Raw genomic sequence first — 24,614 nt, forward strand, 5'->3', positions numbered from 1 at the left:
ATCCTGGAGTTTTTCCGATCTACTCTATGAAATTTGGATTTGATGCTGCACTCCCCTGTATGTTTCATGGTTCTATCTTTTGAATACCGGTTTGCAATTCTTCACCTTTGCCAAAGACTTATCTTCCACAGTGCCTGGATTGCATATTCCATGCCAAAGTAGCAGTTTGTCTACATTGTTTGTCGCATACCCTCATGGATTGAAACCTCCATGGTCTTGGTCCCTTGGAGATGCCACCTGCAGTATTAAGCATAATCATGTTATGATCAAACTCTACTACCACTCTTAACCAATATCACTGATTCTTCAAAGCTATTCATCCATGCTATTTCTCCAAAAGCCCTATCCATTTTAACTTGAATTGTTGCTTGCCTAGACCTTTGATTGCACCAGGTAAAGCGGAGATGATGGGCATAGATTTCTTCTAGGTTATAGCTTCCTACCATGCCCCAAAGTCCTTCCACACCCCTACTTGATGCATTACCCCTTTCTTTTCCCTCCCAGACAACACTGAGCTAAATAAAATCTCTGATCATAGTCCATACCCTTGTCTTCATGTTCCAATTGATTTTAGAGCATCCCATACCATCTGCCAGTTTGCCTTCAGAGGGTCTCCTCATACCACCAAAAGCAAGAAAGTTGTGTTATCTGGGCAAGGGGCCTCTGTATCAGTAGTTCTATAATTACTCTGTAACACCCTCACCTTGTGAGTTGAGTTCCAAAAAAGTACTATACCGCATGAGAGTCCCACTGGAGGGATAAAATGGAACTGTTCCAGCTTAAACGTTTGGCTAGTCCTTTTGATTTTCTTTAGATTGCATTTGGTCTCCTTTTAAGAAAAGGAAGTCACAAGTCTTTTGATGTGCTCAAATTAACCCCTGCACATTCCAGCTCAAGAAGATCATAATTCTGGTTGGGACAGACAACCCCTAGCCATCAAGGGGGAAGCCATTGAAAAAAAGGCTCCATAGCTATGTTGGTCTCCATTCTCTTTGGTTCCTATTGTTCTTGTCTCTGCTTTTCAGGTTTGGGTTTATTTGATGAACTTGCTCAGGTTTTTGGTGGGTTGGTTTAGGACGGGTTTGTGAAGAAGATAAACAGACGTTGATGTGGCGGAGATGCTGGTTCAGAGCTTGTTGAATTTGAAGGTTTGGTTTGAGATGGTCAAATTGTTGTGGTTGGTCCATAAGGAGAGTTGTTGTGTCCCCTACACCATGATTTTGTTGTGGAGAGGAGACCATTACTTCGGGGTGAGGGTCAAGTGCCATTTGGGGAGAATTGGTGACATGGGGGTAGGTTGCTACAGTGATGATATGGCTGTTCGATAAAGCATTGTGGGGTCTTAGAAGATATGGTGTATAGTTGATTTGCTATGTGCTCAATTACAATATACTAATCGTATCAAGGCAAATGGGGAAAGTATAGATTCGAAAAAGTTTTGTGGTGGGATATATGTAGGGTTGACATGGAGGTGCCAAAAGAGACAGAAGGGCACTTGGAGTTGCTAGGCAATTGAAAAAGCTACTGAGAATCCGTCAAGTCAGGGCATCAAGGTGGGTGGTTGCTTCAAAGGGGAGTGTGGTTGGGTATGTTGAAAGAAAGAAGTCATCGGTAGAGGGCGGCGAGACGTGGATAGAGATGACAAAAGATGGGAGACACATGGCCTGTACCCTCAAGCAAGGTTTAAAGTATCGGTATTGATTATCGTATCGGTAAGGTGATTTTAAGAGACGTATTGTCTTGTACCGAGTATTGTATCGCTTTGACTAATGTATTTTAATGTAATTCAATGGAGAGATCTATCGTATCGGTTGGGTCAAATATGGATATGTATCGACTAGTATCGTATGGTATCGTGGAATACTTTAAACCTTGCCCTCAAGGCCTATCAATTGTTATCATCAACCTTATGTGTGGGATTAGGCCTCTTAGGGTTTGAGGGTACCTAGCACTGGGATTCAAAGGTTGTCACCAGAGAAAGATACACTTAATCAATTTGTCCATAGGCACTGTTACTCAAAATGAGGGACCAAACTCAAGGGAAAGGGGAGGGTTGTGTGTGACCTTGGGGGCATTGAATCACTAAGTGAAACACATATTGTTGTTGATGAAATCTCTTTTTCTGAAACAACAATGCTGATCCTCATGGCCATTGTTTCACCAAATTGAACTCCCTAAATCAACTTCGCCTTCTAAGGGATGCCCACTTTTGTAGCAAAAATAAACGAAAACATGTATATTTAACCTGGTTTGTTTCTTGTGTTTTTTCCACCCTAATCAACACTTGGAAACAGCTTTGAGAAATGCCAATTTAGGTTTTTTTTTTTTTTTTCGGACCCAGAAAAGGTGATGCTTTGAGGTACCCAAATTTTTAATACCAATGGATACCTCGAAGATCATCTGCTTGATCGAATGGTGAAGCGACCTCTAAGTTCTCTAATGTAATATTGGGTCCAACCTCATTAGATTTCACCCTGATCCAATGTCTTGTACGGAGAGTTGGGTTCTTGTATATGCTCTGATCTTTCACTTATTCTTGAACAAATTTCATTGTTAATGAAAGTTTTTCAGAAAAGTCCACTCGCATATAAGATCTTTAGATTCCTTTTGTATTTCAATTCCTCTGATTTAATTGAAACTGGAAACTAGTAACATTGTTCTATTGTAATTTCAGTTGACGTGCTTTTCTGTCTTAACTTAAAAAAGAGAGAAAAGAAAGAGTGAAATTCAGAACATGGGTTGATGTTGATGGTAATGTTACACATTCATCCTATAATGTCTGAGATTTATTAATAATCTTAGGTGAGAGATTGTTAAAGAAATGGAAAAGAGATCACATTATTTGAGCTGGAACTTCTAGGCGCGTTACAACGCCGCTTCCTAAGACGAACCGCCCTCACACCAAGGTGCTATGAGGTATTGCGAACCGTCTCCCAGGATACAAAGAAGCCCAACTTCGAGTTGAATCTCTTGAGTTTTGCTGAGCACTTGCAAAACTTAATAACAGAGAAGACTTCGGGTTTTTCTCACTTATTCTGCTGTTGTGAAGCTAGACGTATATATAGGCATTGAGGTGCCTCACCGAACAGTTCATGACCGTTCGATGGGTGCACCTCTCGAGGGATACAAATGCCAACGTTCATGACTCTGTTCGTATGGGTGCTAAGTGTGTGCGCCAAAAAAGCCTAAACAGCCCACTGCCCACGCCGCGCGTGCGCGCTCAGACGGACACCGTCCCCCCACCGCACACGCATTGGCATGTCTTTTGATATTAAATCAAATTTAATAGGCAGTACCTATTAATTAACTTGGATTCCGACATCTCGGTTTCCAATGTGGGACTATATAACACACTTTCCTAAAATAAACAAAGGAAAGTTTCCGCACTTATAAATCCAATTTTAAATGAAACGATTTATTATTTTATTATATTAAAAATAATACAACAGAGATTGGAATAGTGAACATAACTGCTGGAAAAGGCCAGAGAACATGACAACGAATCGGCAAGCATACAAGATCGATGTGAACAAACTTGATATAACTTGCTGGAGAAATTGTAACGGCAACGGCTGCCGCTTCTCTCATCTTCTGCCGTTGTAATCCCTCATACGCCAACGAGCTACTCACCCATGGTCAGTAGGTACCATTATTCAAACTCCAATCTTCTATTCTAGTTCCAGCTTCTCAAGTCTATATTCTGGGGAATAGCAAGGACATGGAAGACGAGAGAAGTGAAACACATGAGAGGAAACAAAGAACAACCCCTCTCTACTTAACTGTGTCCTTAGCCCTGATTGGCCATATCTTAAACAAAGTATGTTTTCATTCACAATTGTTCAATATATTAATATCTCTCAATTCCCAAAAAAAAAAAAAAAAAACAAACTTTGGTTGGTAATGAAGCGAGGCAATGGAATGACAAACGGCAGTGGCAGCATTGGAAAACTGAAGACCATGGGAGAAACCGAAGACAAGATTCGATGAGCTGTGTTTGGCCAGGGTGAAAAGTGATTCAGACAACAGACCTAGTTTGATCATTTTCACACTAACCCAGTTTTATGTGACTATTAACCAAGTTTTAAAATGTATTAACTAGACTTGGATGAACCACCAATTCAAAAAAAATCCCCCAATGAGGGGGGGGGGGGGGGGAATGTAAATACACCAACTCCAGTGTTTGACACCATGAATAATTCTGACATTGATTCATCGTCAGCTCTGTCCACGTTGATCTCTCATCACATTCCTCTTCTGGTTCTCTCACCCCCCCCCCCCCACACAATTGTAACCCCCACCCCCATTCTTGCTCACCCTGTACAGGTTTACTTCCCCTTCACCTTCCCCTGATTCCTCAAGAATGTTCAATAAGATGTTAACACATTCATAGTGCAAGTAGCAGATCCTGACCGGTTCCTCAAACCACCTGTTACTTATTGCAGTTGATCTTTCTAAGATCATATTGCACAGAACTCGATCCACCACAAATAAAAGCAGCAGCAACACACCACCTTCCCCAGATTAATAGTAATAATAAAGAAAGAGAGAAAAGCAAAAAGAAGTCAGATAAAACGCTAGGAGAGCAACATAGTTTGCACTCTACCATAAAATGCAAATGGTACATCCCTCTTATTCTGTACACCTCAACAGCTATGCTAATGCAGCTACTGTACTTCTGGAAAATCCTTAAATTTTAGTCCTTAACTCCATGCACATCTCTCCTGAAAGCCACAATTGGTTACCCGAATCATCATGATGGAGAGAGCTTGATTGCTGAGGTCTAACATCCTGCCTTTCAATTGTGAAGTAATGGCAATTGGAAAACACCATGAGAAGTGAAGCTACCCTCTTTGGGCGAGTGGCCCATCATTTTCAGCACTACCAGTAATCTCTTCATCTGTAAAATCTCACATAGAAAATGCATGTAACAAGGAGTGCCAACAAGTTGCTCGTTGAAATTCAACTGGGCCCCACCAACTAGCTGGAAGGACAGGAGAGGAATGACAAAAATTACACAGGAATAATACTGATGGTGATAGGAGATGGAAACAGCTCCGCTCAATTATCTTATTCCAGCATCGGGGGCATAGGATGGGCGAATTCTGTTTGCTAATGGCCTTGCAATGAGCCCGTCAACGACCCATCCAGCCAATTGCCCATCACGTATGACATGGTTGAATTCCCTCTGCACATAATCCAAAGAAATTTGAAGCCTTCCTCCAAACCTACAATCATTTTCTACGCTTCCTGACTCAAGTCCTATGTTCTTCTCCAGCCAGTAAAGATAATTTACATGGAAAAGTGACTTCAGCATGTCTTCTGGTGATGAATCCTCTCTAAGTATTATCTGACCAGGATTCCAAGACAGAGTAAGACTTTAGTTGGAGTTCCAGAGAAACAAAAGACAAATTTATTATAAACAGAAAGTATAAAAGATAAGCAGTCACTGAGCAAGGAGTCCCTCTCATGTTGTTTCTCTCTCCTTACGGAAATAAGTAAAATAATGAATGTGAGGAGATGCAGCGTACACCTTGGGGTCGGAGAGCCTTTTCCATAATAAAGTAAAAAGAAAAATGAAGCCCTTTGCAATTCCCTTTTTTCTGTTTCCCAGCTTCCCACCCATCCACCACCACCACCATTACCTCCTATTTTCTAGGAACTATTTTAACTTTTTAAAAATCAGAATGGTCGGTGCATTTACTTACACAGAATCTGCCATTATGCTCTGCCAACATATAGCCATCATTTTTGTACAGATCAAATAAGGCCAGTGCATCCTCCTTGCTGTTGATAACTTCACTCAGTTTGCAACCAAGCTGTAGACGGCACTCAATTTGCGCTGCTGCATCTTCGGCTTCCTTCGAGAGTACTTGTACTTGTGCCTGATGGGGAGTAGACACATGAAAATCAGAATGGAATGAGAAATTTGTTCTATTCATGTACTGCCTACCTCATATGTTCCCTGACCGGGCTTGCAAAAATCAGGTGACATTTTCCAAAGAAAGATTCAAAGTAAAGAAGTCCCACACTGATTGTCACAACTTCATCCAAAGAGAACCACTGAAGTTCAAACATGACAAAATAATTTTTTTTTTGCTTAATGCAGAATGTGTACACACAGCACAGTTGTTACCAGAGCATCCATGGGTAGCCAAATCAAAATTAGTCTAACAATGGTTTTAGATAAGGGCCTTTTTGGTATCAATCTCATTATCTATTTTTCCTATTTAAAAAGAATTAGTATAGGAATCCATTTTTGGTTAAAAAAAAAAAAAAAAAAAAAAAAAGGTTTTGGTAATTTTTGTCCATAATAAACTATAGAACGAAAAATAAGTTTGGGATGTCAAAATAAAAAATTATAATGAAAATTGAGAATAGATCATCATTAGGGTTTCGGAGTGAGAAAATTGAGAAACAACAGGGTGTTCATAAAATAATGTATGTGGTGGAGGGCATTTTGGGCATAAAAAAGGCTCGAGATTTAGCACGAGCTGAGATCTGAAGTTTTTAGAGTCCATATTGGAATCTTCCTTCTCTCTTTTGAGTTTGATAGTTAGTACTGCACCTATATCATAAATATTGAAGATGTTTCGCTGGAGTCTCTCAATTGAATGAGGCTCCTCTCAAACTCATTCTTCTTCTTCTTTTCTCTGTTTCTGTGCTACTCTTCTCTCTGTTTTTCTGCAACTCTTCTTCTTTCTTCTCTTCATCAGATTCATTTTTCCTCTGGTTTGTGCCATAACTTACATGGTATCAGAGCCAGTTGCATCCTAGGAAGCCTACAATCCATCTATCCATCATCCTTGATGTCTTTCCACAACAAACAGAGGCATCAAAGGTCTGGTAGAGTCTATCCAAGGCTGTAATTCAGGTGGAACAACACCCTATGCTGTATTTTTGGGGTTTATTGATGAATTAAGAAGTTCCTAAGCAACTTCTTTTTCTGTTGAAGGTTTCAGCAGCTTCTGAATTTTGAGGTCAGTCTATTTTGGCTTGCGATTCACCTTTTTTGGGTTTTCTCTTCGATTGGAATATTTTTCGGAATTTTTGTGTGTTTGGAATAAATTCTGCAATTGGAATAAGTTCTTAGAATCAGAAGCTGCTCTCTTCTTTTCTGTGTTTGGAATTTTTTTTTTGGGGGAAGTATTCTGCGATTGGAATTAGAAGCTGCTCTCTTCGGGGTGTTTTTTCTCTTTCTTTTCCTTACTATTTTTAGGGTCTTGGTTTCGGTGGTAACCTATCCGGAACTTAATACTGCTGTGATTATCTCAGAAGTTTTCTGAAAAGAAACTTTCGCAGAAATCCTTTTGAGAAGAAATTCTGATATGTTCTGATTTGATTGAGCAATTGTTGGGTGTTGCCAGTTGCTATATCTAGTGCTTTTTACTAGATCATCATGTCTGAACCTAAGAATTCTATTACTGAAATCATGACATCCACATCCCATCGTATTTCTGAACGAAAGCTTGGAGGGGCTACTAATTTTTATCAGTGGAAAAAGATAGTTCAGGTTGTGTTGACTGGTTGTGGACAGGATTTACTAAGTCTACTGGGAATGATACATGGAAGACTGTAGGTGCCCAAATTTTAGGGCAGATGTTGAACTCTATGGAGAAAGATATTGTTAACTTACTTACACATATGGACACAGTGAAGGCTTTATGGGACTACCTAAATATATTGTATTCTGTGCATAATAATCTTTCTCGTATTTATGAGGTTTCACGAGACTTCTATAGGGCTGATAGGAAGGGCAGACCTGTCACTCAATATTTTGCAGCCTATAAGAAAATGTATGAAGAGTTAAATTCCATTATACCCATTTCATCGGAAGTTGTTGAGATGCAAAATCAGCGGGAACAACTTGCAGTTATAGGAGATAAGGTACCCTCACTGTTTGAGACTTCATGGCTCAAGTACTCGTGGTCGTGGAAATGGAGGGTCAATTAGAAACCTCAATACTTAAGGATCCACTGGGAATGTCAAGACTTGTCATCACTGTGGAAAACTAAGACATATACAAAGATTTTGTTGGAAGCTTCATGGTAAGCCACCTCAGGTTGCTAACACATTGGAGACATCGAGCACTGCCACTCCACAGTCAAAAGGAAATACTATGAAAATGACTGATGAAGAATATGTCTGCTTCACCCAGTTCTAGGCTTTTCAAGCTCCACCTCCCACTATCACCTTTGTTCAGACAGGTAATGCTACAACATGTGTTTATAAATTCCGTCCCTGGATCATTGACTTAGGGGCATTCGGACATATGATTGGTGACCTAGGTAACTTTTCATCTTTTTTCCCATCATCTTTCATTGTGGGATCCTTGCTAATGGTTCCCATACCAATGTTAAAGATGTAGGAACTGTCAATCTCACCCCCACCTTGTCTTCTGTTTGTATTTACCTAAGTTTCCTTTTAACTTAATTATTGGTTCATAAACTAACCACAACCTATAATTGTTTTGTGACTTTCTTTCTTGGTTATTGTGTGTTTCAAGATCTTACAACGAAAAGGACACTTGGTAGAGGCCGTGAGTCCGGGAAGACTGTACGTGTTTGATGACATTTCCTCTGCTACTTACTCGAGCACGTCTACCCCTCACCAAATTCATTGTCATTTGCGCCATCCACCATTAAATACTTTGAAAATTTAGGATAAACGTTTTAGTTCCATTTCTTCTTTACCTTGCGAGTCATGTTAGCTTGGGAAGCTTCACATGTAAGTTATCCCCCTCGAGTCAATAATAGGGTAGACAAACCCTTTTCTCTTGTTCATTTTGATGTGGGGACCATATCCTGTTACTTTTATCATGGGCTTTCATTATTTTGTTACCTGGATATATTTAATGAAAAGTCGTTCTGAATTGTTTAGTATCTTTTTGATTTTGTGAATGAGATCCGTACACAATTTGGGTAACTGTCAAAAATCAAAATCCTTCGTAGTGATAATGCAAACAAATATTTTTCTAGTCCTTTTAATAATTTTATGGCATCACATGACATCCTTCATTGATCCTTTAATGTCGACACCCCCCAACAGAATGGTGTGGCAAAACGGAAGAATCACCATCTGATGGAAGTTGCCGTTCTTTACTGTTTGGAATGCAGGTACCCAAATCCTTTTAGGCTAATGTTGTCCTAACTGCTTGTCATCTAATTAATCGACTACCCTCATTTGTTTTGAAAGGAGGTATCCCATATTCCTTGTTGTTTACTAATAGTCCTTTGCATGAGGTGCCTCTTTGCATCTTTGGAAGTGTCTGTTTTATTAGGGATCACCAACTTGGGTTATCTAAACTTGACCCAAAAAGCCCTTAAATGTATGTTTGTTGGGTACTCCCATACTCAAAAGGGGTATCATTGCTATTCATTTGAACTTCAAAAATATTTCATTAATGTTGATGTTTCATTCTTTAAGTCTATTCCTTATTCTTCTAACACTATGCATACCTCTTCTATGGATGTGGATCTTTATGTTATCATTTTTCCACCTGTTATAGATAGGCCACCACTTCCACCTATTCAGATGGTAATCACTGTTGTGTATCGGCGACGTCCGACAACATCTACAATCCCTCCTGCTCCTGTGGCTCCTCCACCTTTGCCTCCTCCACCCGTGGATCCTATGGTAAGTCCCTCTACTTCTGACCTTGATGTTCGGATTGCTCTTCATAAAGGAACTCAAAGTTGTGTTTAGTATCCCGTTTCTAACTTTGTTTCATACGCGAATATTTCTCCTACTTTTCGTGTGTGTTAATTTACCATTGAGGCTCATCCTCTGCCTAAGAATTTGTTTGAAGCCTTGTCTAGCCCTAGGTGGACGGCAACAATGACTGGGAGTTGGCAGCCCTAGAGGAAAATCATATTTGGGACCTTGTTCCTCTATCTCCTAGGAAAACTGCTATTGGATGTCAATGGGTGTTTGTAGTGAAATTAAATCTTGATGGTACAATTGCTAGATTAAAAGCTAGACTTATAGCAAAAGGATATGCTGAAGTATGTGGTCTGGACTATTTGGATACTTTTTCTCCCGTTGCAAAGCTTTACTTCAATTTGGATCCTAATCTCTTTAGCTGCTACATATAATTGGCCCCGCTTCTAGCTAGATGTGAAGAATGCTTTCCTCAATGGGGATCTCTATGAAGAAGTCTATATGGAGCAACCTCCAGGGTTTGCTGCTCAGGGGGAGAATGGTTTGGTATGTCATTCGAATAAATCATACACTAAAACAGTCCCCACATGCATGGTTTGGCCGATTTACTTGAGTTATGACAGAGTATGGTTTGTCTCGATACGAGATTGATCACTCTTTATTCGACGGTCAGTCTGGTACAGGGAGGATACTCTCAGTTGGGTATGTGGATGATATAATCATTACTGGAGATCATGTAGTTGGTATTGATGCATTGAAGACTTAGCTATAGAAACAATTTCAAACCAAAGATTTGGGAAAACTAAAGTATTTCTTGGGGATAGAAGTGCCCTAGTCTAAGAAGGGAATTGTTTTGTCCCAACGAAAAATATGTGATTGACTAACTATCTAAAACAGGCATGCTTGGGTCAAAGCCTTTGGATACTCCAATGGATCCAAATATAAAACTTATCCCTGAAGATGGAGATGCCCTTGAAGATCCAGAGAAATATCAAAGGTTGATTGGAAAGTTAAAATTATTTGGTTGTGACTCAACCTGACATTGCTTTGCTAGTCAGTGTTGTGAGTCAATTTTTATCTAGCCCCTGTAGCACTCACTGGAATACAATTGTGCACATATTGAGATATCTTAAGAAAGCTCCTACACGTGGGCTACTATATACAGATCATAGTCATTGGAGAATTGAAGGATTTTCTAATGCGGATTGGGCTGGTGCATCGAGTGATAGAAAGTCTACTACAGGCTATTGTACCTTTGTTGGAGGAAATCTTGTGTCTTGGAAAAGTAAGAAGCAAATAGTAGTCACTCGATCCAGTGCAGAATCAGAGTATCAGGCCATTTCACTTGTCATTTGTGAACTAATGTGGATCAAACAGTTCTTGGGTGATCTTGGCTTCAATTATGAGTCTCCTATGTCTCTATGGTGTGAGTCGTGTGACAATAAGGCATCTATTCACATAGCATTGAATCCTTTCTTTCATGAGCGTACAAAGCATATAGAAGTTGATTGCCATTTTGTTCGAGAGAAGCTTCAACAGGGACTGATCTCCACTCATCATATACGAACTGGAGAACAACTGGCTGACTTATTCAAAAAATCTTTGGGGGTAGAAAGAGTGAGGTATATTTGTAACAAGCTGGGGATGTTTGATATCTATTCTCCAGCTTAATGGGGAGTGTTAGAGGGCATTTTGGGCAACAAAAAATAGACCCGAGATTTTGAGCTGAGATCTGAAGTTTTTAGAGTCCATACTGGACTCTTCCTTCTCTGTTTTGAGTTCGATTATAAGTACTGCACCTATTATAAATATTGAAGATGTTCCTTGGAGTCTCTCAATCAAATGAGGCTCCTCTCAATCACATTCTTCTTCTTCTTCTTCATTTCTCTGTTTTTATGCAACTCTTCTTTCTTCTTTTCATCGTGTTCAGTCTTTCTCTAGTTTAGTGCCATAACTTACAATATGTTTACTATTATACCCTCAATTTGCACTTAAATTTTAAGTGGCTTGCACAAAAATGAATAGAATGAGTTTTTGACATAGAAACCATAATAGACAAAATATTTATTAAGGATTTTGCGGATTTTTCTATTCTTAAAAAAAGAAAAAAAAAGGAAAAAAAGAAAAGAAAAAAATGATTCAAAATGGATTCCAAACACATCAAGAAAATGAAAAGTGTCAGAAAATGAGAATGAGAATTGATACCATAAAGGCCCTAAGTTTCCTAGCTAAGAAAAAAAGGAGTGGCCTTTCAAATACCTGTTATATCATTGATGTGAACATAGGACCCCCTAGCTGAAACCCTAAGTGGGGCCCCCAGGAAGGATCCAAGAAGCCTCCATAAAGTGGCCAAACCCTACAGGAGGAGCATCTTGGGCAATTTAGCTCTTAATTTAGAATTTATTTCAGAATTTGTTATGTCAGTTTGAGTTTGTATTAGGATTTGTTTTGTGTATTTTATTTTGAGCTGAGTTGTTTTCTTCAGTTCTAAATTATCTAATTAGCATGTGCTTAAAAGATAACTTAAAAGTATGTGAGATTCCAATCTAAGCGTTGAAATCTTAATTTGATTTCTTTTCTTAGGTGTTGATAAGAGTCTAGTTTGAGTTGTAATTGGATCTCATCAATTAAGGAGATCTCAGTTCAAGTCAAAGTTTTTGTTTTCAGGCTATAAATAGCTTCTTCATGTAAGTTTATTTCAGTTTTGATGATTAATTGAATTGATTAAGGACCAAGGTCTCCATAATTGGGTAGGCCTTGGTTAGTATTTTGTGAAAGATTTCTTTTCATCTTCCTCAATCCAACAGAGCAAGTGTGATGATCAAACCCTTCAAGCATCCCATTCAGCAATCCATTAAGTACAGCAACATCCCCCACCCATTCCCTGCCCTTTCCCCTTGTCTGCAGCCTTCGCCATCCCTCTCCTTTACCCACACAACCCCAGGAAGCCCTCCCATCACTACCATAACACTTCTGCCCCCTTCCCCTCTGTTTCAGACCTTGAAAACCCTTCCCTCCCCATCGCAACTACCCCCTTCCCGTTCCCCAACAGTTTCCTCCCAACCCTAGCTCCTTTCCTAGTAGTTGCAGCGTCCCCCATCTTATTCTTCCCTGAGATACCATATTCTACCCCACTAAGAAACCTTCAACCCCAGGACCTTTCAACCTCCTCTCAGTCCTCTTAGGATCACAGTAACCTAGGAGCACATCCCTACCGTTAATTCTGCAGAAACAGTCCTATTCCCCGAGTCTAAAAACCCTGCATTTCATCTTCCTTGAAAACCGCAGAAATTTCAGAATTCCAGAAATCTGAATTCTATTAATTTCTATCAATTAGATCCTATTCTAGTAGACAGAACAACAATAGAAAGCAGTTCTGATCGGCAGAATCAGCAATCCTAACCGAAACCCTAACTACCTTTGAAATTCAAATTTTAAATCTGTATTTCATGTTACAATTGAATTCAGATCTGAAGTTATGTTTTAGAAAACTTTAAAACCCTTTAAAACCCTTGAGACCCCTCTATCCTTCGCTGGAATTTCCTGAGCAGCCATATTCTAGGGAAATTACAGTTCCACCCTAACCCTAGATCCGTGGTTACATCAATCATCTAAGGAGTAAGGATAAAGGGTCTGAGGTCTGAACTGTTCTGGTAATGAATGCTTCAAAGGTGGAAAAAGGTTGCAGGAAGAATAATAAATCTGCAAGGCATAGGTGATGCAGATCCTAAGATCCACAGCCATAGGAAGCATAGGACCAGGACTTTAATTCAGTTTCAGTACTTTTAGTTCAGATTTCATTAACAGGCAACTAGGCAACTAGGTGTTCTTAAGTGTTTGCGACAAATTTCCAAGTGTTAGCTGTTTTAAGCCCCCCACCTTCTTTTTTCTAGAATCCCATTCCTATTTCAGCTAGAAGATTGCTGCTTAGTTAGTTACTGTTCTTAGAATTAAAGTCCTCACTATACTCAATAAGCTTAAAGCCACAAAAACCCTAGGGAAAAAATAATGTTCTAGTTTATTTGATGAAAAATTGCTCTAGAAACCTAGTTTTGCCTGGAGGTTGAAATATGCTCCAGTTACACTCGGCTCAGGGGAAAGCCTGAGTGTGTGACATTTGAAACCTAAAACCCCTCCAAACCCATGTCTGAAGATTACCTCATTTTTATCCATAACAAGAATCACCATTTAGCTACTAAACCTAACCCCGTCTATTAAAACCAACCTAAACTTCCCATCTGACATCACCTAAACCACTCCATCATTAACCACAATTAGAAGTCTACAAAGACCACACCACAAAGTCACTCCACATAGCCTGATCAAAGTTTCTATCCCAACCTCTTCTGGAATTAGTTCTGGAACAGGACTTGGTTATTGGACCTTATACAGTTCAGGCTACATACATAGGGTTTACCTGCTTCAGTCAATCATGCAGGGCTTGGCATTCCATTATTTCTAGTTGAGAGATAACACTAGAGAATGATTTGGTTTGCTTTTGTATGACAAGCCTTTCTCATTAATAGAGAAGATTAGGAATATGAAGGTATAAGGTTGGGATGTAATTAACTATACAGTGGCCTCAACTAGTGAGAACCAATGCCAAGATCTTTACTCAAAACCAAGTCAATGGGGGTGGGTAAATGGGGTTTCTTGAAATCTTGGTTGGTGTGTTTGGGATGCTTTTATGAGGCAACCTCGAAAAAGGTCCCTGGAATTTCTGTTTGCTTTTGAGGATCCAACTGAGGAAGGGATTCTAATTTAATTTTAACTTTTTTTTTTTATGGATGATAAAGAGAACAAGAAAAAACTGATCAGGTCTGTTAAGATTTTCATACAACTGCCTTGTTAGGTGGTATACCACAGATGGGTATTGCTGGAAATTAACTGGTCCTAAGTTACTTAGAATCCAAACAAAACTTGCAGCAAAGTGAAGAGGCCATGGGGATATAGGTTTCGGAAACCATGTACTCCAGTCAAAATTGGTGATGATGGTGTCAATCTTAGTTGCAACCAGAGGGCGAGCTTACAACCTTCCAAGGTTGCTTCCATTAGCAATGCTGCTTCATCTTGAAGATGACTCTCACTTGTCATAGAGATACTACATTGACCTTCAACCGTGGATGGGATTCTAGTTGTAAGTGTAGTTGTCAATGTCTAGCCATCAAGGCTTCCGGGGGGGGGGGGGGGGATAAGCACCAAGGTGGCACCAGCCAGGTGACAAGTCATCGCCTAGGTGACTATGGTGACAATGGATTCCTGGATGCTAGTGTAGTGCCTGAATGCTAGCTGATTATGTGAAAACTAGGGGCATGAGGAGTTAAGTTTGAATGCAAACCTAAAAAATAATGACATATTGACCCAGTGTTTAAAGGGTTGAGAATAGGATTGTTGCTATGGAGTGAATCTTGATGGATCCAAAGATCCTATGATCAGATAGGCCTGTAACTTGTGGAAACCTAAGTGAAGATGTATTGGGGTTATCCCAGAATTTTGATGATGATCTGAAGGTTAGATTGAACTAGATCTAGGTTGTTGCTTTCAGGGTTTGGGGGATGCAAAAAGTCAACTTGCTGATTTGGGGTTTTTAACTAAGGGTTCAGTGACTTCAGTCTCAAACTTGGATCAATAGTTGAAGTGTATATGAAGAAGCTTGGTCAGAAATCTGGGCCCAATCTGATGGCTGGTTTGAAAGCAACAGAGAGCTAAAACCTTGGATTGATTTTTTATGTAAAAAATTCAAAAAAAAGAGGGGGGGGGGGGTAGAAGATAGGTCCCAGACCTTGGGAAGTAGAGATAGTAATTTACTAGGACCTGCTCGGTAAGCTGGCGAGCACTGCCCAGCAGCCTCTTTGGGTGAAATGCAGGGAGACATGTCTGACCCTCCCCCCCCCCCCCAACCCAACCCTCAGCCCCCTCCACCCTCTCCAACCACTTCCATTCCTCCAACAACCGCCCCTGATCAACCTCCCCAACTACTACCCTCGTCCTCTCTTTTTGCCTCCCTCATCCAATACCCTCGTGTTGGCTTTCCCCTAATCCTACCTCACTGGTTGATGGTCAGACAATCGTTTTCTGTCCGGGGGGTGCTCTAGACAAAGAAGTTTCTCTTTGGAACTGCTGCATTGTAGGCCACTTCCTTGGTTCTCGGCTCCGTTTTCACATCGTCAAATCTTCCATGACCAAACAATGGAAACCATCTGGCATACTTGGAACCTTCTTGCTCGATCATGGGTTATTCTTGTTTAAGTTTTCAGATGAAGCAGACAAAAGGACTCTTGAAGGAGGGCCTTGGATGGTAAGAAAAAAACCATTATTCTTCTCGCAACGGCATCGGAAATTGCAACTCACCCGAGAGGATTTCTCTTCATTACTTCTCTGGGTTTCATTTGCTTGGCTCCCCCTCCATTACTGGTGCACTGAGGGGTTGAGCCTAGTGAGCTCTACTCTTGGCACTCCACTCTTCTCAAACAAAAGAACTCAAGTGAAAAACTGCCTAACCTTCGCACGAGTCTGCATCAGGGTCTCAGCAAAGACCCCCTACCCTCTGCAATATCTGCCAAAGAAGAATCAGGTTTTGGCTTCTCTCAAGATGTTCGCTATGCCTGGAGACTGCCCCATTGCCTGATTTGCAGCACTTTTGGCCACCATTCTTGTACGGGTAAGCCCTCAAAGGAGCATAACAAAACATCCATTGATGTCAACTCTAAGACTTCACCCAGAGGTAGATCTAGGCTGAGAAATTGCATCATCCAGGCTGAAAGTTCGCCCTTTGCTCATGCCCAGGGCTGGGTAACACTCCCTGACCTGAATCATTTCTCACCCTGAAATCTTTGCTTCAATTGAAAAATCCTCGCTATGAATGGAAAAGGGATGCTTCGGATCGGGAGTAGCCACTAGTGATAGGGCAAAAATCGGGGGGAAGGACAAAGGAAAAAGCGATGCCTACATTAAATCAATTTATTCGTCATGGTAGAGAAGAAAAATGGCACACGACCAGTAGTCGAGCCCGTTCCTGCCATGGCTGCCCCCTCTGCCTCTGCGGAAGTTAACTCTCCTCTTTCCCTCCGTCGCAGCCATTGTTTAGTCGCCATCCCTGAGAGCCACTCTCTGCCTGATAATTCCAGTATCCCTGCGACATTGCTGGCTTCCCCTTCATCGCTGCCCCAAACCCTGCATCTTTGACCTCCTCTTCTGCAACTCCTGATTCCCCCATTTCCCTTTCTCTCTTTCCCACTTTCTCCCGTCCCCTAGCCCACAATCTCTCTGGTCCCCATTTCACCTCTTTAGGTGAAGAAGATCCAGACCTTGCAGCTCCAAACTCTATTTCACAAAATCAATTAACTTAACTCAACCTTACTGGACCTTACAAAAGAAGTTTGGGACTAATAGGACTTGACTTAGAAATAACAGCAGAATTATGACTAGAATATAACACTTAGAATAAAGAGATCTTCTTTACTAATTAAAAAAGATTGAAAACTCCAAAATACCTTAGCTTAAATTGAACAAATCGAACCATGATACAAAAGGAACTGAAATAAAACTAAGTGTGGGGGATTTTCGCTCCCACTCATTTAGGCAAGTGTTAGGTCCATTAAGTTGGTCAAGTACATTGGTAACCCAAGAATCAAGGCCCAATACCTATAATACATGATCCAACCTATGCCTATGCCTATGCCTATGCGTATTCCTATGAAGAAGCATGGAAAAAGATTTCGGTTTTTGTGGCCATCTCACCAGGCCAAGCGACCGAGATCTCACTAAGTTGGAGGAATTTTTCGTCTCCAATTCAATGGCTCAACTCGGTGGGTTTTAGGTATCTTTCTGGGCTCAAGCTTGCTGTCCGGCCTATTTCAAGCCTTCTGAACATAGTTGTGGCCTTAGATTTAGGAAAAACGTACTGTAAATGTAAGTTGCATTTCAGACAGCTTGTTTGAAAACACTATACTAAGGATGCACCCTAAAATGGCATATTTTTACACATCATATACTCAATTATGAATACATTTATGTTCAATTTCAAGCAAGTCTAATACATTACATATGCTCATCTTCATAGTTCAAATTACAAGTTCAGATGATCAATAAAAAGGGCAAAATTCCAGCTCGAGACTCAAGGAAGTAGAACTGGGAGATATGAGGAAGCAACACAAGAAGAGGCAAAATGCAGAAATCTCACTCAAGTTCTATTTACTGAAGTGAGATTTTTGAGTTATAAAGGGTTGGGTGACCAAAAATCTCAATTTGAGATCACAACTCAACCGCTGTTGGTCCAAGATATGCCATATTTTGTTAATGCATGGGGTCTTATCTCACTTCCTTGAAAAAGAGAGAGTGAGATATCTCGTGATGTCTCCCGAGTTCAAAAACTATGGGAAAAAGAACCCTATTTTATGTTGGATCTATACCAAGTATGGACCCGACTATTGCAGCCAACGTTATGTTTCATTCTATTACAAAGGGGGCTTATAGTGACTAAAAGAATGCTTCTCTAAAGAAAAATATATTTCCCAAACCTATGACCACTATGAGAAGATCTTCAACTTCCAGCAAGGGATTAAGTCAATTTCATTGGACCCAAAAGTGATGCATGGAAGAATCCTGGGGTCTGGAAAGAGCAATAGGTGAGCTCTAAATCCATTAAAAGATGGACATATTTATTCACCGTTAGTCCTAATTTCCTTACATCTATGAAAAATGAATGTTTCATCAGCAACAAGGGGATCATTGAAGAACTCCAAATCCATCAAATTCTAACTACTTATATGGGAAAATTGAAGCTTCAACAAGCTGAGCTCCAAATTGCAAACTTTCTAGTTGATCTCCAACCTGGCTGCTTCTCTCTCAAAAGTTGCTAACTGGTCTCAATCTTCTCTCTCTCACTGGGTAGTTTCTGGGGTCATTGCTATCTATGCCTAGGCTTCTGTGGTGGATTATAGCAATTTATCCACTATATCAAGATTGGCATTAACCTTTAGCTTGAATCAAGAAAAGATAAAAGGCCTTATGTGGGCTAACTATGGGAGAAACTGCCATTCACAGATCTTAATGCACTAATATCTTTAAAATCTGTATTTTCAAGCCACACAGATCCCTCCCTTATCGAAACAGCCTCCCAGCAATAATTGTTGGGGTAAGACTGCATAGGAAAACTGCCCCCCGGACTCTATTTATGCAGAAGCCTTTGGCACCGCATTTGCCCCCTTTACAAGTCCCTCCCATGGCTATGCTTAAGTAGACTCACTTTCAGTTGTATTTTCATTCCTCCTGTAATGTATAATTCAATCAACTTTCCTCAAAAGGCAGGTTGAATATAAGAGGTTTTCCACCAGGAGTGCATGATGTGCATCAACATCGGACAGAACCAGCACCGTGAGAGATTTTAAAAGATAAAAAAGGAAAAAAAGAAAAGAAAAAGGAGGGTGAGAAAAGTAGGACTCAAGGATCAAGCTACTTAGAAGCATTCAACGGATTTCATAAACTACCATATCAGAATGTGTATGATTTATGTTCAAGGTGAAATCGAGTCATATACAAAGTTATCAGAGACTTCAAGTGACCAAGGTGTTGAAAGCGGAATTACAAGGCATCAACCAAGTTGCTTGGATGCCTTGCCAATTATGGTCATATGAACCAGCCCCTCAAAAGAACATAGAATACAAAAAATCAAATAATCTTATGGATGACAATCCCACATACTAAAAAAAAGAATCTCAACAACAACAACAACAACAATAAGCCTTGTCCCAACTAAATGGGGCTGGCTACATGGATTCTTGCCCTCCAATCAGTTATGTTTGAAGCATTGCTAGATACAAGGCCTATGTGCATATCCTTTCTCACCACTTCTCTTTAAGGTTATCTCATAGTTGTAAAATTAAATCACATGCTTTAAGTGATGGCCATAGTTTTAAGTAGACCCAAAAAAAAAGGTGGTCCCTCATCATTGGCCTGTATTGCGTTCACAACATTTAAATCATGCTATATACTTATGAAAATGAATCATGTTACAGAAACAGTAAATATCCACCTTACGGATGGGTTTTATGTTAAGAAGTGGCAGAGCAGGAAAAAGTGGTTCCTCATCATTGACCTCTTTAACCGAAGGAACTTGGCCACTGAGAAGATATTCACTGAAGACCAAACCTGGCAGGGGAAAAAGACAAAGTAGCCAATGTTTCCAAATGAGACATTGATTAGTAATTCAAAACTTGAAAACCACCAGAAATTCAATTTTTGAAATCAAAGAAGGTAAAGGTAGGCAGAAGGGAGAGTAATATTATGACACTAGCTAAATATTCTTAACACCTGCTTCTTTTTCTCATGCACAATTTAACATCTGCAAGAATGGACATGTCTGGAAACTAATTAATGAGTACATCAAATGGCTTATTTATAAGGAGCATCCTGCTGCTACTTTAGGAGCATTATAAAATTCTCATATTTTAAATTGAGTTATTTATTTTTGAGCCACTAAGTAAGGGCTGAAATCATGTTGAGTCACTTGATTGCCCAAAGTTATGTTTGGGTCACAAGAGAAACCAGCACCATTACGCCTAGTCAACTTCACTGGTTAAATGACCAAAATACTCTCCTGTGAAATTAACAAAGACAAATGTATTGAAGTACCTTTTTTTTCTCATATCATACCCAACCCTTAGGTGGGTGAAGGGATCCCCCCCCCCCCCCTCACCCTACCAAAAATCACCCACCACCAACTTCACCACCAAAAAAGGCCCACCACCAATATAAAAGGGGGAAAAAAACGAACGCCACTGCTCCACCTTCTTCATGCTGGACCCCAGCAAGCTTCACCAATCGAGTTAGATCAGAAACATGCACATTGGACAGAGAGCCCCAAAACAAATATAGATCCATATTTAGGGTTTCCATTTTTCTTTCATTCAATTCAAGTCTTTATGGCATTTTCACCACTATTCTCTCTCAGAAGACTGTATTTAGTAATGGAAAACCGAGCCACCTCTAAGCAGTGAAGACATGGGAAACTGCTGACCAGCAAAGGATTTGGAGGTCTTGAAGCTCTGCAACTCAAAGGGCTCCTCCTTTCTAAATGATCAGCGGAACAGATCCATTCACTGCTCCACATTTGATGTGTTTGTGCTTGGATTGAGGGCTTCAGTTTGCAGAGAAAGAACGATTGAATGGATTTTATTCTAATCCCTTTCAGTTTGATGATTGTATCTAATCCCTTCTTTCTCTACTGATTTTTTGCTGCAGATTTTCAATTTTAAGGATCTTTCCCAATTCTATAATCACTAGTCTAACAACTCAAAGATCCTTCTTCTTAAGGCATGAAGAAGAATTCTTAAGGCAGTGGTGTGGGTTTTTTTTCTTTTCTTTTTTTTTTTTTTTTTTTTTTGGGGGGGGGGGGTTATTTTTGGCATTGGGTGATTCCAGGCAGGGTGAAGGAAGAAGATGGGTGGAGGAGGAATCCCTTCACCCACCTAAGGATTGGGTATGCAATGAGAAACAAGGGTATTTTAGTACATTAGTCTCTTTTAATTTCACTGGAAGGTATTTTGGTCATTTAACCAGTGAAATTAATTGGACATTACAGTGTTAGCCTCACTTGTGACCCAAATGTAATTTTGGGCACTTAAATGACTCAACACGAGTTTCAGTCCATAATAAGTAACTCAAATGTAATAACTCTTTAAAATTTTATTTTTTTAATGAAATTTAGAATATCTCATATTCAGTTGTATTATAAAAGATGAAATTCATTTATGAAAAATTCCTTTCACTGGATAACCAACAGCATACTACTCAAATACCAAGCATTGTGAAGGAAAAAGTAGAGTACGTCGTGCTGAAGGCTGTAGTATTCGAAAGTTCTGCTGCCAATTCATCAACGTGGTTCGAGGAAATAAAGGTCTGAGATATGTCAGGAATTGTAAAGGGTACCTTGGCCAATGGTGAGTTCAGTCATAGTTCTCACCGCATCAAGGCCGACTAGGTGACCCAAGGCAATAGAGGAGTGCTGGACACAAAGCAACATTAACAAGGGGACCAAGATACCTAGATGCATAGGCATTTCCTTGAGCTTGGCAAGAGATATCTATGGTTGGTTAAGGTGACATTAAGTTGATCAACTACATTAGAATTATAGGTCTTAACTTGAGTGAAGCATTAGAAATTAAGCATCTTTTCTATGGTGCTATTCATATCTAGTAATTTCCAAGAATCAAATGAATTGAATCATGGGTAATTGATAGTACATTAAACTTTACTAGAAATGTTTTTTTTTTTTTTTTTGGATGATTAAATAATTCATTACCAAAGAGAATAAAAGAAAATACAAGAGCACAAAGGACATAGCCCAGACAAAGCAAAAAAGAGGCCTCGACTAACAAGCAACCTAAGAGGCAATGAGCCTAGCAATTAACTAAGAGCAACAATTAAAGCAAACTAGTTACACAAGCATAAGTGGCCCAAAGCCAAACTAAGAAGTAAACTAAGCGACATCGAGCCAAGCAACTATTTAAGGAAAACAATAATAGCAAACTGGTTACACAGCACAAGAGGCCCAAAGCCATATAATCAAACTAGAGAATAACCATGGAAGTGGACCAAAGGGGGCCCAGCTAAACCAACACAGTCTCCCGTTCAATCGGAGATAAGTGAAGCCTTCCTAAAAACAAAGCACATGGACTATGCAGCAGCATCACATTCGCAAGGGAAGGTAGCAACACAAGATTGAGATAACAAAGGCTGGAATCCTTGACGAACAGAACGAAACCTTGAAACAAGAAGGTGAGAGGGCAAGAGAAAGGGAAACAAAGGGAGAAAGAAACATCTGGATCTGAGAATGAACTCGATTCGAAAAAAATAGCTATAATGGTCCTCACGGCTTCCCCCGACGCCAGAGAAGCCATTAAGGACTAGAACCCTCGACGAAGAAGCTGAAACTAGAAACAAAAAAGGGGAGACGGAGAGAGGAGGAGAGAAGAGGAAGGAGATAAGACCATATTTGGGATCGAAACAGAACTGGAGAGTTCAGCAACAGAAATGTTTTTAGAGCAAGATATTGGTAATATTCTTAAACAACACAACTGAAAGTAGAAATGGGCATCCAATACGGAAAAATAAAAGTGAGTTTTAAAGTCGTCGAAATGCTTTGCCGATTCAATAAATCAAAGTTTTTCTAACAGTTTATAAAGCTAACAAGGAAACCCTAAAATAGATCATAAAGTATATACAAAGAAACATTAATGTGCCAAGATATGAAAGCTAAGCTCTAACTCAACCTAATGTGTCATTAATGGGCTACAGTTGTGATAAGCACATTTATGTGTGAAATCTTAGGGCATAAAGCGTGCATTTTACACACTTTGAATGGAGCTACCTTGGGTTTTATGTTGTTTTTGCAGATTTTATGAATTTTCAGGACTTGAGCGAATATTTGGAGTTTTGGGTATTAAACATGCGATTTTACATGTCAAGAGGTCCGTTCAAGTTCTCAAATGCGAAAATGGGCCTGACTTGGAGCATGATGGGCCAGAGATGTGATTATGGGCCAACTCCAAAGTATTTTAGAGATAAAGAAGCAAATTTGATCTACGGCTGAGATTATAAATTATCAATCAAATCTACAGAGATATTATTGAGAGAGTCCAAATGGAGAAAAGAGTCCTTGCATACTTCAATATCTTATTTCCTATCTGGGATATAATAAAAGGAAGGAAAAAAAAAGAGGAAAAAGAATTATATTTAGAGAAGGAAGAGGCAAAAATCCCGTTTTTGAATGTCTTTGTCCAGTTTCGATCAAGCCCTTCATCGAACGGTCATCCGATGTCCGATCGTGTTGATTTTTGGAGAGCTTCACCACTACTTAAACCTCAAATCCAACGGTGGAATTATGCATCTGATCTCTCTAGGTCGGCGTGATTAGTATGTCAAAACCCTAATTGGCTGAGTCAGATAGGAACCCTGAGTTTTCTTCAAATTCAGCCGTGCCTCATATCTCATGTAAACTCTATAAAAGGAGAGCATACTCCATCAAAGGAGAACGTGTTCTAGAGCTTAGTAGAAACATTCTTTCTTCTCTCTTCAGTTTATTTAGGCTTTCTCTAGTTTTCTTTGCTTGCATTTGTGAGATTTAAATTTCTAGATTGAATGTTTAGGTTTAATTTTTTTTATGTAATGCAATTCAAGTTCAAGTTTCAAGTTTTTAGATTCGTTTTTCTTTGGGTCTAGCAATTGCAGATTTAGATCATTCTAGATCTAGATCTGGTTGTTAGGGTTGGTTGAGATTCGAATCGTTTATTCAATTCGCAAGTAAGTAACCTTCTTTATTAATCTTCTCTCCTCTCTCCATTCCCGCTTCTATCTACCCCTCCATATTCTTAATTTAGGATTTATTTTCAGCATTTACTTATTGTTCTCCCATCCCCTGGATCCTTGATCAAAGATGCCTACAATCGTGCCTCTCTTTGGTTAAGGCTTCCTTTTTACTTTCTGCAATTTACTTTCTGTTATTTACTTTCTGCAATTTACTTTCAGCATTTATTTATTGTTCTCCCTTCCCCTGGATCCTTGATTAGAGATGCCTACAGTCGTGCCTCTCTTTGATTAAGGCTTCCTTTTCCTTTTATTGCTTTGTTTATTGCTTTGTTATTTACTTTCTATTATTTACTTTCTGCACTATTTTTTATTCTTTAATATCCATTCCCCTGATCGGTGGATTGTAAGCTACGGCAAAGGGTCCACGGTCAAATTCATTATTATTATACTCCCCTTCCCTCGATCTAAAGCTGACACTCGGATCACTTCCCTTTTCCTTTTTATTTTTATTGTTCGCATTTTTTTCCTATCTTTTATTTATGCATTGATTGTGTTTAATTTATTTTTCGTTTCAATTCGATTGCATTAGATGTATAGATTAGGATCGTTTAGTTTAGTTAATTAATTAACAAAAATTGAATCATTCCACT

At 39.6% G+C, this 24,614-nt stretch overlaps 1 protein-coding gene across 1 annotated transcript in view; it reads right to left on the reverse strand.

Annotated features, from left to right (window-relative positions):
• Positions 1 to 4,323: 4,323 nt before the first annotated feature.
• RUS1 (root UVB sensitive-like protein (Protein of unknown function, DUF647)) overlaps positions 4,324 to 24,614 on the reverse strand; it is a 35,131-nt gene continuing 14,840 nt past the window's right edge. Inside the window, exons 5-7 of the mRNA XM_089139722.1 lie at positions 19,691 to 19,806; positions 5,706 to 5,882; positions 4,324 to 5,347 (exon numbers count right to left, since the gene is read on the reverse strand). Coding sequence (XP_088995848.1) covers positions 5,063 to 5,347; positions 5,706 to 5,882; positions 19,691 to 19,806 — 578 coding nt within the window. The 3' untranslated portion in view covers positions 4,324 to 5,062. The remainder of the gene's footprint in view (positions 5,348 to 5,705; positions 5,883 to 19,690; positions 19,807 to 24,614) is intronic.

The sequence above is a fragment of the Hakea prostrata genome, chromosome 11 (genome assembly GCF_041222555.1).
Source record: "Hakea prostrata isolate BN-2017 chromosome 11, UWA_Hpros_2, whole genome shotgun sequence".
Classification (NCBI taxonomy): Eukaryota; Viridiplantae; Streptophyta; class Magnoliopsida; order Proteales; family Proteaceae; genus Hakea; species Hakea prostrata.